Source organism: Heterodontus francisci, chromosome 37 (assembly GCF_036365525.1).
Source record: "Heterodontus francisci isolate sHetFra1 chromosome 37, sHetFra1.hap1, whole genome shotgun sequence".
Taxonomy (NCBI): Eukaryota; Metazoa; Chordata; class Chondrichthyes; order Heterodontiformes; family Heterodontidae; genus Heterodontus; species Heterodontus francisci.
This window is the reverse complement of record NC_090407.1, coordinates 22,684,255-22,703,261: the sequence shown is the minus strand read 5'-3', so window position 1 is coordinate 22,703,261 and position 19,007 is coordinate 22,684,255. Positions and strand designations below refer to the sequence as shown.

The 19,007-nt window shown below is 42.0% G+C and overlaps 1 protein-coding gene across 2 annotated transcripts in view; it reads right to left on the bottom strand.

The window, feature by feature from the left end:
- Nucleotides 1-15,123, bottom strand: part of iffo2b (intermediate filament family orphan 2b) — a 42,003-nt gene extending 26,880 nt beyond the window's left edge. For both annotated transcript variants that reach the window (XM_068017289.1, XM_068017290.1), the window contains exon 1: nucleotides 13,888-15,123. In XM_068017289.1, coding sequence (XP_067873390.1) covers nucleotides 13,888-14,930 — 1,043 coding nt within the window. In that variant the 5' untranslated portion in view covers nucleotides 14,931-15,123. The remainder of the gene's footprint in view (nucleotides 1-13,887) is intronic.
- Nucleotides 15,124-19,007: the final 3,884 nt, after the last annotated feature.

Below are 19,007 nucleotides of genomic sequence, written 5' to 3'. Positions count from 1 at the left end.
TGAAATGAGTGAACTTGGGGGTGATGGAGTTGCCTGCTTATTTATGCCAAGAGACACAATTAATTGGGACAAATACCCAGTGTAAAGAAACAAACTTGGGCACGTGTTATGCTCATTCCTATGCCTGAACACATCTTGGAGCGTAATCATGGGGAAGGAGCCATTAAGAGCTGTACAAGCGAATTTTCTGCAACTACAATTGTTCAAAATGGGTGTAAAATTACACCCAAAATTTTCGCTTCTGCAGGAAACAATCTTTTCTGGTGTTTTAGTGCACTTTTAAAGCAATTAGAAAAATTATACTCAGAGACTTGCACTGTATTTTGTATTTTTGAATGCATTTTTATGGCATGAGTCACATTAAAAGTTGGAAAATTTCCTAATTTGCATATTTAAAAAAATACTTGAAACTTTAATAATTACACTGAAAAAATATAGGTTGCAAATTATGGGTGTAACTTCCCAATTACATTGTCACAGGAAATTCCAGCCCTGGACTTTAGCAATACTGGTGAGCGAGGGTGGGTTTTAACTGCACTGGGAGCGATCCTGGGCTTTGTTGGCACTGAGCCAATGATAGACTGGGATGGGGATGAGGAGGTTTGACAGCAATCGGCTAAGTGTTCTTATGTCCTGGTGTTACTGTGGAGGGGAATATGGAGTTTGGAAAACCATGAAGGGGAACCCGAGGTTTTGGCAGAATAAGGGGGTGCTCTCAAATCCCTCTGATCTTCCACATCACCCAGCTTTCTCCCAACATATGATTACTTCTTTTCTTAGAAAAAATGAAAATGTAGCACCTCACATTTACTGCATATTGAATTTCATCTGCCTTTTTTGGCCATGCCACTAACTTATCAAAATTCCACCGCAGCTTCCTTTGGTCTTAGAGTATTTACTACGATTACTATTTTAGTATGGTCTTCAAATTTGGATACCACTCCCTCCAGCCTCGTATCAAAATCGTTGATAAACATGAACAGAAACAGAATCCAGTGGGATATTGCAACATTTCCACTCTGAGAAACTACGCTTATTTCCCGTTCCCTCTCTTCTAACCAGTTTTTACTTCAACTTGCAACTGACCATATATTATATACCCCTTGATCTTCTCCAACAGTTTCTTATGTGGTGCCTTGTGGAAAGTTTTCCGAGATACACCACAAACATTGTTTTTCCCCATCCACCATATCTGTTGCCTCCTGAAAGAACTCAATCAGGTTTGTCAAGCACAATCTTCCTTTCTGAAATCTGCACTGGCTGTTTCTTATAATCTTCTTTGTCAGATATTTATTAATTCCATCTATTCCAAAATGTTTCCTATTGCAGATGTGAAACAAACTCATCTCTAATTGCCTGAGTTAGTTTGGTCCTCCTTTTCTAAGGGATCTGTGCAAACATCAAATGTAGTGTTTTGTTACTGGTTTCGGTACAAGTGTCTCTGCCTATCTTTCTCTCTCTCCACTCCCCCTCTCACAGCTGTCACTAAGCAGGATGCGACGTAATGAGAGACCCTGAGAAACTTTCAAAGTTCAACGCATTTGTTTTTCTTGGGAAGAAAAATGGATTCAAATTAGGTTATGAAAAACACCATCCTGCGAACCTGTTTTGCACATGGTCTCAATTTTAGTTTACCATGTAGTTTATATTGAAACCACTTCCAGAAAATTCAAATACTGTAATAGAAGCACAAGTTGTCTTTTCACTGAGAAATAAATATACACACACCAAATAGACATGTATGCACACATTTATTTATATGTTCTTAAATAAATCACAATTAGAAACATTATCCAAGTAAACTTTTGAAATTTGTTGTCCAATGTTTCCATAAATAATTCCGAAAAACCAAAATGATAATGCTTGAAAAGAAATATTTGTGTAGTTGGGCTAATTAAAAGGTAAATTGTGTACAGTGCAAATGCACAAACTACAGATCTGTTTTCAACTAAGAAATTAAAAGTTCTGGGTAAAAATAGAGGGCTGAATCTCTGCAGAGGTTCATGTGCCTGCCTACAGAAGAGGTGCAGAAATTCTGGAAAAATTACAAGTAATGAGAGAAAAGATTGAAATTCATTAATCTACAGAGATTTGTCCCATCAAGACCAAATATTCAGTCTGCTTTGTTACGGCAGATACCAGATCTGTTTGGGCGTGATGGATTCCTGATACGTTTGGGTGTGGCTGACTCTTTCACTAACTCAAATTTATGCATTTTGCATAGCTTCTTGTAGCATTCCATTTGGGACAGGCTACAATCTCAATTTAATCTGCACAATCATTCTGTACTCCCCAAAGGGACATATTAGCATAAAAAGGTGAGTGAGAAATGATCAATGCTCCACTGAAAGCTTAGCAATGATAGTATAATACAACAGTTCAAGACAATTAAAAAAATGATCTTAAAGCCTACTTGCCAAGGTAATGGCCAAACAAAACTACTGCTTCCCCTATGTGTACTATCACCATGGTTTGCTCATCCATCCCAACACACAAAATGTATTGAAATTGACCCATACAAAAACCTGGTAACAAAATGTAGTGAGTTAATCAAATGCATGTAAAATTCTGGAACAGTTTTTGAAAATTACTACGTACAATTATACATAGCCTGTTGACTTTATAAGCATTCCTAATGCCTCCCAGTCTAGCACAGCTTGCGATTTCACTGAAGCTCTGTTGAAATGGTAAAATAATCCATTAGGAAGGCAACTGAGACATTTACATTAGTTGTTCCCATCTACTCATCAAGTTTCTCTGGACTGGGGGGTGGGGGGGGGGGGGGGGGGGGGGGAGAGAAGATAAGAAAAAGGAGAGAACACGAGATGAATTTGGTTTTCAGACATATAATGTTGTCTGTTCACTCTTCTTTCCAAAAACAATGCAAAACCACACATTTGAACAGGAGGTAAACACTCACTGTTTCCCCAACATGCACTACCTGTGATTAGCTTAAATCCGTGATACAGGTAAGACAAGGACAGACAGTACTTCGTAGATCCATGGTACACAAACCACCACTCCTCCATTGACGTGTTGCATCATTAAATTCCAACCTCATATAATTACCCCTTTATCCTGACAGCAACGCACAACACCACAAATCAGTTAGTAACAGAACTGTGGTTTCAGTGATACATCCATTCAATGCACCAGAAGACTTGCAAACAAGAAAAAGGTTCTAACTAAACATTAGTCATATTTTGAGAACAACTGCAATATAGAACACTCTCGTGTTCAGTTGTCACTTTCTCTGCCCTTCAGAGTGAATATTAAAACCCACATGATGTTACTCAAAGTTCAGTGTCCTGGCTAACATACCTCAGAATAAATTCCATTGGAAATCAATTAATTGTTCACTTATCTCTCAGCATTTGTAGGACATTGTTAGCACAGAATGGCTACTATAATTAAGCTCCAGATCAACAACCAGTGCACACTTAAAAAAAAAATTCTTAACTATCTGAAGTGTTGAGACACTAGAAGACAATAAAGGTGAATAGTTTATCTTCAAGATAGCCACACAGATCGAGTTTATTTGCACACTTACACAGATCAAGTTTATTTGCACACTTCCTAAAATATAATCACCATTTATCCAATTTGAGAGATTAGATATAGCTTTATAACCCCCAAGGGTGTGCAGGGATAATGTTCAAGAGGGCTGGCTAGGTTAAAATCTTCTGTCCCAGAAATGTCTTTCTAAAGATAACGACCCCAAAAGAGTCCCTGCTACTCTCATACAACCCCGAAGAGGACCTTAAACAAAAACAAGTGTGGAGGTTCTTTGATCCTACTTAACAGTACAATAATTGATATAAAAGCAAAATATTGCGCTGGAAATCTGAAATAAAAAGTCTTTCCTAGACTAGCTCACTGCATTACTCACATTAGGTTTCAACCCCACCCTGCCCACATCATTTAATTACTTTCCATTGTATCCAGGCGTACATGTGATCCTCAACATAAAAGACAAGACTCTCATCTCCAGGTAAGCAACTTTGATGTGTTTGATCAGACACACCTTGGGATAAGTTTTCAGTGTTACAACTTGTCTGAGGAATTTAGAATGCAGCAGAAACATGCAGAAAGAATTCTGAACAACAGTCATTGCCTCCTCCCAGTATCCACTGAGCATCTGGCACATGTGAAAGAGGAAAAAAACTTGGAACAACACGCATTTATATCGCACCTTTTACGAACTCAGAACATCCAAAAGTGCTTCACAGACGATTAAGTACTTCTACAATGTAGGGAGCTCATTTCCACATAGCAAGGTGCCACAAACAGCAATGAGATGTATGACTAGATAACCTGTTTTTGATCGTCTTAGCCAAGATACAAAGAGAGCTCCCCTGCTCTTTTTCAAATGGTGCCATGGGATCTTTTACATCCACCTGAGGGGATGGACTGGGCCTTCATTTAATGTCTCATCCAAAAATATGATACTTCATATTTTTCATAGACAGTGCAGCACTACCTCAGTACTGCACTGAAGTGTCAGCCTGAATTATTTGTTCAGGTTTTTGGAGTGGCTTGAACCCATGACCTTTTGACTCAGAGGCAACAGTACTACTTAGAATCATCAATAAGTGTAGCTTTAGGAGTATCGGAACAGAAGGAGGCCATTCAACCCTTCGAGTCTGCTCTGCACCTCAACTCCATTTACCTGCCTTCACTCCATATCTCTTGATACCCTTACCCAATAAAAATCTATCGATTTCAGTCTTAAAAGCTCCAATTGTCCCAGCATTCCCCGGCCTTTTGAGGGAACAAGAACTTCAGATTTCTACTAGCCTACATATATTATACAACGTGGTCAAATTATCAAGGTCATTACATGTTTGACAAGATTACATGATTTCTACCTTTCAGTCACATCACACATGTATGCAAATGTGAGAGAGCTGTGCTGTCAGGTGTGGCAGCGTGAACTGCTTAAAATTCTTTGGCCAGATTTAAAGAAGCCACATGCCAATGTAAACCACCAGACCGCCTTAATAGTTATAAGTAACTTTCTAACATGCAGCTATTTGTTCCACATTCTTCAGCTGAATGTCATCGGGATAATTTTACCCCATTACCGAATACAGCGTCCAGACATCACTCATGTCACTCATTTTTCACCCAACATTCAATGCTTTAAAACTGTATTAAATTTCACTTAATGGGAGCATTTGGTTCACTTTCTGTAATCCATTTATCCCCAAATTATATTCTCTACCATTACTTGGAACATAAAATCACCGTAACTTCAACTATTCTTAAACTGCGGAAATACTTGCAGTCAAAATTTACCAGTGTCATAAAAGAAACATGATCACGGCGCGCATTTTAAAAATCTGTATTTGCTTGAATGCAAATCCCGAGTGAAGACAATTATACCACAGATACATTATTTTGTGAAAATACCACAATCTAATACATGTTTTCTGCAACTGGATGTAGCCTCAGATGCCCAATGTTCTTACAGCCATGAAGGCAGGCTATCCTTTTAAATCCCAAGGCCATCCTATTCCATCTACAGTTACCTCACATTTTTCTGCCTCTAACCTCTTCTTTGGTTTGAAACGAGATAAATCACCTTATATGAATTATACAAAATTTTAAAGGGGTGTATTTCAGATAATGCATTTGGCATTGGGATTCGGAGTCATGCAAATGCAGAGGGCCGTAGAAATGAATACAGATGATGGTATTAAGTACAAACAATTCCCCTAGTACAACAATTAGAGGAAGTCAGAATTATAAACAATAAAATGCCAGTGAAATTGGAGAGATTACTATAAATATATGTTATATTATGCAATTTGCGTGCAATAAATCTGTTTGCCAATTAAAGCTTTAGTGAATGTTTACTATATTATCTGCAGCTTTCCAAAGACCAGGAAGATACTGAAAAACTGAAAGAAGGTTCTCTGTTCATTCCATAAGAATACAAATTTACTTAAGATATTATAAAAAGGAAAACATGCTTCTCTCGGGGATGTTCACAACTAGACCCCATCCATAAGATTAACCTGGAACATGGAAGCCAAAAGGAACCAGAGTTAATGAAGTAAAGAGACTTGAAAACGTAACGCTAATCATTAGTATTCGGGTCAGAAAAACTGCAATGTACTATTCCAATTCTGAAGAGCCCTACTACAACTGGGCCTCTTTGTAAACAAGCTCTCAGTTCAAAAGAACTTTCACCTCAAATAAATAAAAGAATGATGAAAACGCAAGCCTGGTCCAACATAACCACACTATTAACATTTGTACAGCCAAATGAAAACTAGGACAACCAAACAAACAGCCTAATTGACAGATTAGAGGCCAATTGTACTATACATCTTTCATTGACTCAATAAAAACTAGTGAATTGACTGTATAAGCAAAATAGTGATTTAAGTGCAACTTTTCTTGAGGTATTGTTTTACATTAGTGCAAGGTGAACTTGCGAAAAAAAAGTGAGTACTTTTCAAACTTTAAAATTATTTAATCCTGGCAAAAGGTCAAATGTCCTGTCAGTATGTCACGAACATTATAAATACGTGGGCAATGGTGACTGGCACTCTGTACATGCACATCTGTTTTCCCTGAATGGAGAACGAAGAGCCTGCCATGTAACTCGATAATGCCAGTGCATACTGTCAGCATCAAAACCTGTATCTTCAGCTTAAGAACACCATTTCAGAACAGCCACCTAACAAGATTGCCAATTTGTGTGCTGACGTGCAAGTATTTACAGAGAGATTACTGCCCTGCTAAATGAGGTTTCTGGTACCAGAGCCCACAGATTTTCATAAATCACTCCCAACACTACAGATTAATAGGAGCATTTCCAAATTACACCACTTCCAAGAAATGACAGGATAACTTTTGACTGGTACTTCCAATCTGGTTTTACACCTCAGCCTGGTCCTGGTTCAAGGGGAGGCGGTGGCGTAGTGGTATTGTCACTGGACTAGTAACCCATATGTGGACATATGTTCAAATCCCACCACAGCAGAAGGTGGAATTTGAATTCAATTAATAAATCTGGAATTAAAAAGCAAGCTAGTCTAATGATGGCCATAAAACCATTGTCGATCGTTGTAAAAAACCCATCCGATTCACTAATGTCCTTTAGGGAAGGAAATCTGCTGTCCTTACCTGGTCTGGCCTGCATGTGACTCCAGACCCACAGCAATGTGGTTGACTCTTACATGCCCTCTGAAATGGCCTAGCAAGCCACTCAGTTGTATCTAACCGCTAGCACTGTGGGTGTACCTACCCCACATGGACTGCAGCGGTTCAAGAAGGCAGCTCACCACCACCTTCTCAAGGACAATTAGGGGTGCACAATAAATGCTGGCCTGGCCAGCAATGCCCACATCCCATGAATGAATAAAATAAAAACAGCATGCTTGGTGCTAGTTAGCTACCCTTACAGACCTTATATGGAGATTTTATCTTTATTTCAAGGTAGTTTACTTTACTCCCCAGTTCCTCTGTGGATAAGTACATTGTCAGCTTGACTCAGCTAGTTGCATTCTCACCCGTGCACCAGAAATTTCAAGCCCACACCAGGACTTGGTTGACACTCCAGTACACAATTTAGGGAGTGCTACATCAGAGGTAGTGTCCTCGAGATGAAATGTTAAACTGAAATCCCATGTTATCAGCTCAGCTGGTTGCAAAAGTAGCCCATTTTCCTCTGCAACCCCTATTTTGATGATTAATGTTCCTTTCATGCATCTCTTTTCAACACCCACCCTCCACCCCCCCCCCCCCCCCCGCCCGCAAACACCAAGTGCCAATACGTTTAAATCTGCTTCAAAGTTTTACCCGTTTTACCTTCATTTTCAAATATAACCAGTTATATTTAATCCATGATCTAACATGCTTTTGGATTTTGGACTGCTGGAGTAAATGCATTGTGCTAATGAAGCCCATTTACAGCACTCCCTGTTAAACAATAAACAAATCTACTAATACAAAGCACCAAATAATTTAGCTAATTAAAGGTAAATTATCAGTAACTGCTCCCATAAAATGCTGCCCATCAGGAGTGAGATGTTAAAGATTCACAACCCATGTATCTAAAGGAAACATTTCCAACATGCTGGTAACCCAGCACAGGTACGATGGACTGAATGCTCTCCTGTACAATCCCTCCATTTATGCATCAGATTCCTACCCACAATTCCCACAGGTGAAAATCAGTGTGTTACTGGGAAAGGTACTGGCAAGAGTAACTGGAGAATGTGGTCGAGCCATTATGGATAGGTATTCAAAAGGATACTATGAACAAAGTTATTAGCAGAAGTAGAAATGTGACAAGGCCCGGATGATATCTATCCCAGAATACTGGAGGCTGGGGAAAAAGGCAGGCCGTAACTGCACTTTTTCCACATCTTCAAAAAGAGAGGCGAGGCCAAAGGATTGCAGGGTAGCAAATATTATTCCTTGTTTAAAAAGGGAAAAAGATAATCCAATTATACACCAACTACTTTTACTTCTGTTGTGGGTAAATTTCCAGAGCTCATAATGCAGAATGAAACTCATTAAAGATGTGGGTTAATCAGGGACAATCGGCATGGATCTGTAATGGGCAAATGGTATTCAATTAACTTAATTGAGTTTTTTGAGGAAATCAGAGTGTACAGATGGGGAATGTGATTTATGTATATATGGAAAGCATTCAGTAAGGAGACATGTGAAATTTGTGTACCGAGAACTGTGCTGCAATCTCTTGTTTGACAGCTACATAAATTTTAATGTAAGAATTTGCGAATGATACCAAGTTAGAGCATTGCAAACTGTGAAGAACAATACATCAGCAGAGTGGGCAGATAAAGCTCAATACAGGTATGTTTAGTTCATTGAGAAAAACAATGGAAACAAGTAGTCTCCACCACATACACTGTCCACACTTTTCACAGGCAGCTGTTTATAACCGGGCAGATAGCACTATCATATGCCAGTATCACAGGAGCCAATTACAATGGTGCCGCTTACAACATATTAAGCATGCCAGATAGTAAAGGCTATAGTAAAGGCAATAGGTTCAATAAATTTACACTTTGGTAATCTGCTGTTTAGAGAGATACAGCACTGAAACAGGCCCTCCGGCCCACCGAGTCTGTGCTGACCATCAACCACCCATTTATACTAATCCTACACTAATTCCATATTCCTACCACATCCCCACCTGTCCCTATATTTCCCTACCACCTACCTACACTAGGGGCAATTTATAATGGCCAATTTACCTATCAACCTGTATTTGTGAAAATGGCCTATCTTGGTAACTGGATTCAATAGTCACCAAAATAGAGGGGCAGGGGTGGGGGAGAAGGTGCAGAAAGAAAAAAAAAACAATTGAAACTGGCCTTGAATTCATAGGTGCCATTTAATCTTAGCACCAAAATATTCTTTAATTTCAGCCTGTCAAATAGGTTAAGCTAGCTCCAGTCTGCAAGAGCAACACATATTGCTGTCAAAATAATGGCTAGGCTAACGGCATTCACTTGTTTAAGTGCAAATGCCACAGCAACTTCAAACGAGGACAGATGCACAATTAGGACATCATTGTCAGAGATGCACTGCTCCACGGTTAGCTTTGTGAAAATGATATTTTGCCATCTGACTGCCCATTCAAATGCATTGGGTAGTGTGAAGTTCTTGTACTTGCATGATCGATGCTCAATAAACCCACCACAGGAAGTGAAGTCATTTCAAGTCTAAGTACACTTAACGACATGGTAAGTTTTAATTACTTTTAATCAACCTCTCTGGCACGGAAAAATAACTATTACCAGTCTGGAATCTCATTGTTTCAGGTTTTAATTGTTGCTGGAGATTTTTTAAAAAAGTAAATTAAAAATGTATTTACTTTTTCTTTGTATTTTTTCTCTCTGAATCTAATCTTTCTTCCTTCCATTTCTCACACTATACCCAATTTGACAATTAATTCACCATTCTAACGTGCACTTCCTTGTTCAGAACTTGCACTGTTCATTTCACAGTACTTCAATCTGACTGGTTAAGGAGACACATTGTTGCTTTCCCTGTGGACGGCCCCGCACCTTTTCCGTATCCCACTGCCAGCAACTTGCCAGGCAAAATATCATGGAGGTTAATCAGTCAACAGCAAATCTAACTAACTTTGGGGTGCAGACACCATATGTTGACTGGTTAGAGACCTATTATGCCTTAACCGTATATTGCTTATGGTGGGCGAATTGCATCAACACCAACACATACAGTGTAAGTGGTGCAAATTGTATCTCTTAAATGATGAGAATCAAGAGTGCAGGAACAGAAAGATCCAAGGATGCAGGTGTCTCTCACCTTTTTATAGATCTATGTAACAAGTTGCAATCATATGCTGCTTTTAAAACATAAAAACATCCCAAGGAACTTCACAGACATAAATTAGGCAAAAAAAGGGGAAAGAAAGTTGTGCATCAGAAAGTCAAGTTTGTGCCCCTGAGACTTGAACAAGGCATGGACTGCAGTAGGGGGTGGACTAGGATGGGAGAGATTAAAAGTTTTGCTGGGAAGGGCAAAGGTGGGCAATTGGTTAAGAACTGCAGAAGTATTGTGGCAAAAGAAGAATCAAAGGCCAGTAAGTTGAGATTTAGAAAGAAACCTGAAGAGTTCCCACGACCCCCACACCTCCCCCACCCCACCAGGGATGGGCACAGAAGGAACTGAGGTTGGAAGGGGGCAAGCTAGAAAAGGCCATAAAAAAGGCTGGCAGGCTTTGGGACTTATTCATAGGGATATATAAAAAAAAGGTGATATTGAACTTGTACAAAACATTGGTGAGGCCACAGTGGAAGCACTGCAGCTCCAGACACCCCATTAGGATAACAGAGCCACAAAAAGGCACAGAAAAACTACACTAGAATCATACCAGGAGTGAAAGGTCAAAGTTAAGGGGGAAAAAACTGTTTGTGGTCACTGGAACATAGAAGATTTGGGGGGGGGAGGGGGGGGGGGGGCGGTGTTGGAAGATCAGAAATTTCAAAATTATGAACTGTTTTGAAAAGATAAATAGATTGTTTTCACTGCCGATGAATCAATAACAAGAGGCATAGAGAACATTTAAAAGAACGAAGGACCAAAAAAATCCATACAATCGAATAATTAGAACACGGCAGCTTTACTGCAAATTATTGGGGTACAGACTACCATTTAAAAGGTGATTCAGTAAGTATTTGGAAAGCAGAGACATAATCATGAAAAGAGCAGCGAGAGCTACAGTTGAAGAGCTAGCGCCGAGACAGATGTGTTAGGCTAAACACGATTTTATAGCCATTTTTCACATGGATGAATGAACGTCCAATGTCTGTGATGGACAAGGGGAGTTCTAGTCCTACCCATGTTCAGTAAACTATCTACAATTTGCACAACAGTGCAACCTGAAATAACTTTCCCTCAGATTTTTCCATTCCAAGGCCGATGCAATCAATAACTCCCCATATAGGAATATTTCACATTTGTTACAACGTAACTAGCAAGGAGAAAAAGGACTGACTTAATCATCAGTGTCTGAACTCATGATTTTTCTTAAAAATGTTTTTCCAGAGAGGGCGAGAAGACATGCTCCCAGGTTTTTTTGGAATGTTGCTTTGTAACAAAGCACTACAAGTTGCAGAAGGCAGGCACAGGTCAACTTGTCTTCTGATTTTCCCTTCTACCTCATTTACAAGCACTCCAAAGGTCCTTCTAATGGCAGGAAGTCATCACAGAATTACACCCCTGAATTTTCACCGTACAACTGGAGCACATCAACACATTACAGCATTACAGGGTACATTGCATTCTCTATTAATTTACTGCTGTACTAGGGCAATAAATCTTGAAATAAATGCAAGACATTGTGAATAAATTGAAATATTTGGACCAGTACTGGTTCCTAAAGTAATACCTTTATAACACCCAACCCAGGGGGTACATTCAACACATTTCTTTCATTCATTACATTTCTTTCATTCACTCCCTGTCATTTGCTTAAGTCATCCAAGACAACTAGAAAATATTTTATTCTAGGCATGACCCACAAAACAAAAGTGTAATTGCATCAATAACCATACAGGATTGCTAAATTAATCTATCTATAGTTGATGAATGAGTTTTAAACAAATCCAACAGGACTTTATTGAAGCCTAGACTGTGCAGAATGGTGTGAAGGTCCACTGAGGCAGAGGAGGACTGTTCTGCAATTGCAGAAATTTAGGTTTCAGTTAAATAAAATGGCAAATACTTGGATTAATTTTCTGCATTCAGATTGAACAAACAGGCAGTTATCATCCTACATACTGGATTTTATGTGGCTAAACTCTACGTACGTATATGGTTAAAAAAAAGACTTTGATTTCTTTAAATAGTTTGTTTCAAAAAGCTAAAATTCATAATTTGCTACAAACATGTTCAGGCTTTGCAGAAAGCAGGATTACATACAAAGTTTCAACTGTTTACAAAGCTGTGTAACTGACAAATGCTGAATTCATAACCTGTGTTCTACAGCTAGCTTCCACCTCCCTCAATTATCTAATATAAAATGAGAATATTTTTGATCTCTAATTTAGAAGTACATTATTCATTTCACATTACCCCCTCCCCTCCAAGAAAGGTGAAGTCACAATTTTGGGAGATAAAATATTCTTATGACATCATCATTTCACACTACACACAATACATTAGAAGAACTCTACCATGAATATAATTTCCCCACATAGATAACTACACATAATGAAATGTGCCCGAGAAGTGTAACAAATTACTTTCGCCAGTCACGTGGCACACAAAAACCATCGCAAGAAGTAACCAGATAAAACTCGGGAAACCACAAAAATCGAATTTTCATTTGCCTGATAAACTCAAAAGCGCACACAGGAATAGTTTCTGTACACATAGGTTAGGTTTAACCAGGATACATTATCTAAAGGTAGAAAATCTAGGCTTTTATATATTACAGGATTTATACATTTAATGACAACCAACCCCCGACACGAGTGGGAATACTGGAGGAGTTTAATTTGCTAAAAGCAACTTGCCGTTTGCCCACTTGTGAGAACAGTGGTTTGTTGGGTTACTTGCAGACTGGGAGGAATCAAGTCCCAGTCCCCCCCACCCCCCGGGCCTATCTTTCCAGGTCCATCAGTGCTGGTTCTCCCCTCGATGTCCATATCTTCTTCACCAGGACCTCATTAGACATTAAACTGAAAATCTTATGGAAAAACCCGTCAATGTAAATGGGTTATTTTTGAGCCTTACGTTTCACCATCTTATGTTTGCCACTTTAACAAACCTGCCCATGCCTTCCTCAACAGAATAAAATCCTTGATCCTTTCTGGTCACATTGCGGACCTACAAAGGATCCAATGTGATGACCTAAATAATCACTTAATATCAGACAGATCCACTGATAGCTTTCAATCTCACCAAGAGCCCCTTACTGCCGGGTAGAAACCACAAACGTGGTTAAGACTGCCTCAAACAGCATCTTAATAGGGCAGGAAAATCAGCAATTCCTAGCACAGATCTCTAATACCATTAACCCCACTCCCTTCTGCCAAACTCTAAAAATATCACTTGTAAAACACCTCTTCTAAAGAACACACGCTGAAGACTGATCATAAACTGACTACAGTAATTGCCAATATAAAATGTTTGTGCAATGCTTGACCGTTAAATGGCAGCATATTTTTCTGCAGCTCCCTAACCATCCTCTCTGTTTATTAGTTTCAATGGTGTTGATTACCAGTAAATTGCCTTTAACTTTGAATTATAATCCTCCGGCCCATTGTCAGCAGAGTACCCGGGGCTGCTCATTTATCAGTCTCCCTGTTACTACCCACCCTCAGACATTGCGCCAAGCTCCGCAGTGAAAGCGCTCACTTCACTCACTTTTTCTTGTATTCATCCCGCTCCCTCTTCACTTTGGCCAGCACATTGTACAAGGCCCGCAGCTCGGGGGTGATTGTGTCGATCTGAACACCGACTCCGTCCGGGTGGGTCCAAGACACGCCGGGTCCCTGCACCGTCTCCAGGCCGCCTCCCACCTTCCTGATGTGAGTGAAGCTCCAAATAGTCCCGGGGAGGCGACTCGGGTAACGGTGAGGCAGAGATCCCGAGCCGGGGCTGAAACTGGAGCCGGCACCGGGTGTGTAAGCCGAGCCGGGGGTGAAACCGGAGCCGGCACCGGGCGTGTAAGCCGAGCCGGGGGTGAAACCGGAGCCGGCACCGGGCGTGTAAGCCGAGCCGGGGGTGAAACCGGAGCCGGCACCGGGTGTGTAAGCCGAGCCGGGGGTGAAACCGGAGCCGGGTGTGTAAGTCGAGCCGGGGGTGAAACCGGAGCCGGTACCGGGCGTGTAAGTCGAGCCGGGGGTGAAACCGGAGCCGGTACCGGGTGTGTAAGTCGAGCCGGTACCGGGTGTGTAAGCCGAGCCGGGGGTGAAAGTGGAACCGACACCGGGCGTGTAACTGGAGCCGCCACCGGGTGTGCAAGGGGAGCCGGGGGTGAAAGCGGAGCCGGGCGTGTAACCGGCACCGGTGGCGGGTATGTAAGCAGAGCCAGTACCGGGGGAGAAACTAGTACCGTGTGTGTAGGTGGAGGCGGGGGAGAAACCGGAGCTGGCACCGGGTTTATAACCGTAGCAGCTGACCGAGTAACCGAAACTTGCGCAGTGGTCCAGCCGAGTTTGTGTGGCCGCGGCCCGGGTGCGGCCCAGCCTGCTCCTCCGCGACTCCTGGGCCGACTGCAGCTGCTTCTCCAGCAGCTTGTTGCGCCGCTCCAGCTCATGGACCTTGGCCAGGAAGCAGCGGAAGCGCAGGTTGAGGGTCTTGAGGTGGCTGATGTTGGAGCCCAGGTCGTTCCGCAGCGCCAGGGTGACGGGGTTGGGCTCAGACAGGCCGCAGCTCAGCAGCGGAGGCATCGCCGCCGGGTTCATGGTCAGGCCGGTGTTCGAGACTCAGTGAAGGGGCCACGGACAAGAGCCCATGACCCGGAGAGAGGCAGGGAGAGCCGGACGCAGCCTTATGGAGGAGGGGGTTCGTCCTGGGCCTCGCGTCCGCGCTGCTCAATCACCTCAGAGCGAAGTCGCGGCGTGCCGGGCTTCAGGGTGACTGTATCCCGCACCGAGTCAGAGCGAAGGGCGGGGCATCCGAGGCTCCGCCTCTCGTCGCTCGTGTCCGCGGTGCGGGGGCGCGCGCTCGATCCGTACCCGTGCGCTCGGAGCGCGCCGCTCCCGCTCTTTCCTGACCTGGTGCGCGTGAGGGAGGCGCTGCGTATCGAGGCCATTGTGAGGGGCTGAGGCCCTACCTTCAGGCATTCGCTTCCTAAACCCCTCTGTTCCTCCCTTAAAACCGACAACTTTGGTCCAGCTTTTGGCCCCATATGTCTCTTTCTGTGGCTTGGCAACCACCTCGACAAATCTGGAATTAAATCATCAGGTAAAGGAGTGGAGAGATTTGGATGATGGTGAGTTGAGGAAAGAAATAAACTTGGAGAAAACAGAAAGGGGAAAAAGCACACATACTCTGGAGAATTTCTGAGTTGGGTTTTGTCACATTACAAAGGTGGGAGTAATCGAATCCTAGCCTGGGTATTGTGTAATGAGAGAGGAATAATTGACAATCTAGTAGTGCGAGACTTCTTGGGGATGAGCGACCATAATATGACAGAATTCTTCATCAAGGTGGAGAGTGACGTAGTTGATTCTGAAACAAGGGTCCTGAATCTTAGTAAAGGAAACTACGCAGGTATGAGGTGGCAGTTGGCCATGACGGATTGGGAAACGTTACTTAAAGGGATGACGGTGGATAGGCAATGGCAAACGTTTAAAGAGCGTATGGATGAACTGCAACAATTGTTTATCCCTGTCTGGCACAAAAGTAAAAAAGGAAAGGTAGTTAAACCATGGCTTACAAGAGAAATTAGAGATAGCATTAGATCCAAGGCAGAGGCATATGAATTTGCCAGGAAAAACAACAGACCTGAGGATTGGGAGCAGTTTAGAATTCAGCAAAGGACGACCAAGGGATTGATTAAGAAGGGGAAAATAGAGTACGAGAGCAAGCTTGCGGGGAACATAAAAACTGACTGTAAAAGTTTCTATAGGCATGCGAAGAGAAAAAGATTGGTGAAGACAAATGTAGGTCCCTTACAGTCAGAAACAGGGGAATTTATTATGGGGAATAAAGAAATGGCTGACCAACTAAATGCATACTTTGGTTCTGTCTTCACAAAGGAGGACACAAATATCATATCAGAAATATTGGGGAACACAGGATTTAGTGAGAGAGAGGAACTAAAAGAAATCAGTATTAGTAGAGAAATGGTGTTGGGGAAATTGGGATTGAAGGCCGATAAATCCCCAGGGCCTGATGGTATGTATCCCAGAGTACTTTAAGGAAGTCGCCCTAGAAATAGTGGATGCATTGGTGGTCATCTTCCAAGATTCTATAGACTCTGGAACAGTTCCTACAGATTGGAGGGTAGCTAATGTAACCCCACTATTTAAAAAGGGAAGTAGAGAGAAAGCAGGAAATTATAGACCAGTCAGCCTGACGTCGGTAGTGGGGAAAATTCTAGAGTCCATTATCAAAGATTTTATAGCAGAGCACTTAGAGAACAGTGGTAGAATCGGGCAGAGTCAGCATGGATTTACGAAAGGGAAATCATGCTTGACAAATCCACTAGAATTCTTCGAGGATGTAACTAGTAGAGTTGATGAGGGGGAGCCAGTGGATGTGGTTTATTTGAACTTTCAGAAGGCTTTTGACAAAGTCCCACATAAGAGATTAGCATGTAAAATTAAAGCACATGGGATTGGGGGTAGTGTATTGCGATGGATAGAGAATTGGTTGGCAGGAAACAAAGGGTGAGATAAATGGGTCTTTTTCCGAATGGCAGGCAGTGACTAGTAGGGTACCGCAGGGATGGTGCTAGGGCCCCAGCTATTCACAATATACACTAATGATTTAGATGAGGGAACTAAATGTGTCATCTGCAAATTTGGAGATATTACAAAACTGGGTGGGAGGGTGAATTGTGAGGAGGATGCAGAGAGGCTTCAGGGTGATTTTGACAAGTTGAGTGAGTGGGCTAATGCATGTCAGATGCAGTATAATGTGGATAAATGTGAGGTTATCCACTTTGGTAGCAAAAACAGGAAGGCAGATTATTATCTTAATGGCTATAAACTGAGAAAGGGGAATATGCAGCGAGACTTGGGTGTTCTCGTACACCAAACGCTGAAGGTAAGCATGCAGGTGCAACGGGCGGTAAAAACAGGCCTTCATTGCGAGAGGATTCGAGTACAGGTGCAGGGATGTCTTGCTGCAATTATACAGGGCCTTGGTGAGGCCACACCTGGAATATTGTGTGCAGTTGTGGTCTCCTTATCTGAGGAAGGATGTTCTTGGTATAGAGGGAGTGCAGCGAAGGTTTACTAGACTGATTCCTGCGATGCTGGGACTGACTTATGAGGAGAGATTGTGTCGGTTAGAGAGAGAGAGATACAGCACTGAAACAGGCCCTTCGGCCCACCGAGTCTGTGCCGACCATGAACCACCCATTTATACTAATCCTACACTAATCCACATCCCCACCTGTTCCTATATTTCCCTGCCACCTACCTATACTAGGGGCAATTTATAATGGCCAATTTACCTATCAACCTGCAAGTCTTTGGCTGTGGGAGGAAACCGGAGCACCCGGCGAAATCCCACACAGACACAGGGAGAACTTGCAATCTCCACACAGGCAGTACCCAGAATTGAACCCGGGTCGCTGGAGCTGTGAGGCTGTGGTGCTAACCACTGCGCCGCCCAATTATATTCGCTGGAGTTCAGAAGAGTGAGGGGGAATCTCATAGAAACCTATGAGATTCTAACAGGACATGACTAGGTAGATGCAGGAAGGATGTTCCTGATGGTGGGGGAGTCCAGAACCAGGGGTCATACTCTGAGGATATGGGGTAAACCTTTCAGGACTGAGATGAGGAGAAATTTCTTCACCCAGAGAGTGGGGAGCCTGTGGAATTCGCTACCACAGAAAGCAGTTGAGGCCAAAACATTGTATGTTTTCAAGAAGGAGTTAGATATACCTCTGGGTCTAAAGGGATCAAAGGGTATGGGGTGAAAAGCAGGAACAGGTTACTGAGTTGGATGATCAGCCATGATCGTAGTGAATGGCGGAGCAGTCTCAAAGGGCCAAATGGCCTACTCCTGCTCCTATTTTCTATGTTTCTAATATGTAGTTCCTTAGCAATTCTCCAACCAAAGAATATTCATTCTTTGCTATTACTGTTTGCTCCTGTTAATTTGAAGTCAAAGTTTGCTTGAAAAAGATTTAAATTATCTAGTAATTTTAATTCATCAACTTCAATAAAACACATACAATTTTTGTACTATTTCAATTCAATTTACAATTAAGTAACTTTGATTTAAGAGACTGAATTCCATACAGGACTGAGCAATTCTGATAGAAGTCTTTCAAGCACTATCATAAGAGGAGCAACATCTTCTCAGATTGGGAGAAAGACCAAAACTTGGAGTTTCATCACATTCTAATTGAGAATAATTCTTACATCAATTGTACACCACAAAAAATGGGTAATTTGGCCCAACTGGCTTATATTGACATTTATGATCCACGAGTCACTCCCACCCTACTTCAGCTAATGCTAACAGCATATCTTCCTATTCCTGTTTACCTCATGTGCTTGTCCAGCTTCCCCTTAAATGCATCTATACTCTTCACCTCAACTGCTCCTTGTCATAGTATGCTCCACATTCTCACCACTCTGGGTAAAGAAGTTTCTTGCAAATTCCCCATTGGATTTATTAGTGACTAACTTATATTTATGACCTCTAGTTTTGACACCCCCAGGAGTGGGAAACATTTTCATTCCATAGAACATAGAACATTACAGTGCAGTACAGGCCCTTCAGCCCTCGATGTTGCGCCGACCTGTGAAACCATCTGACCTACACTATTCCATTTTCATCCATATGTCTATCCA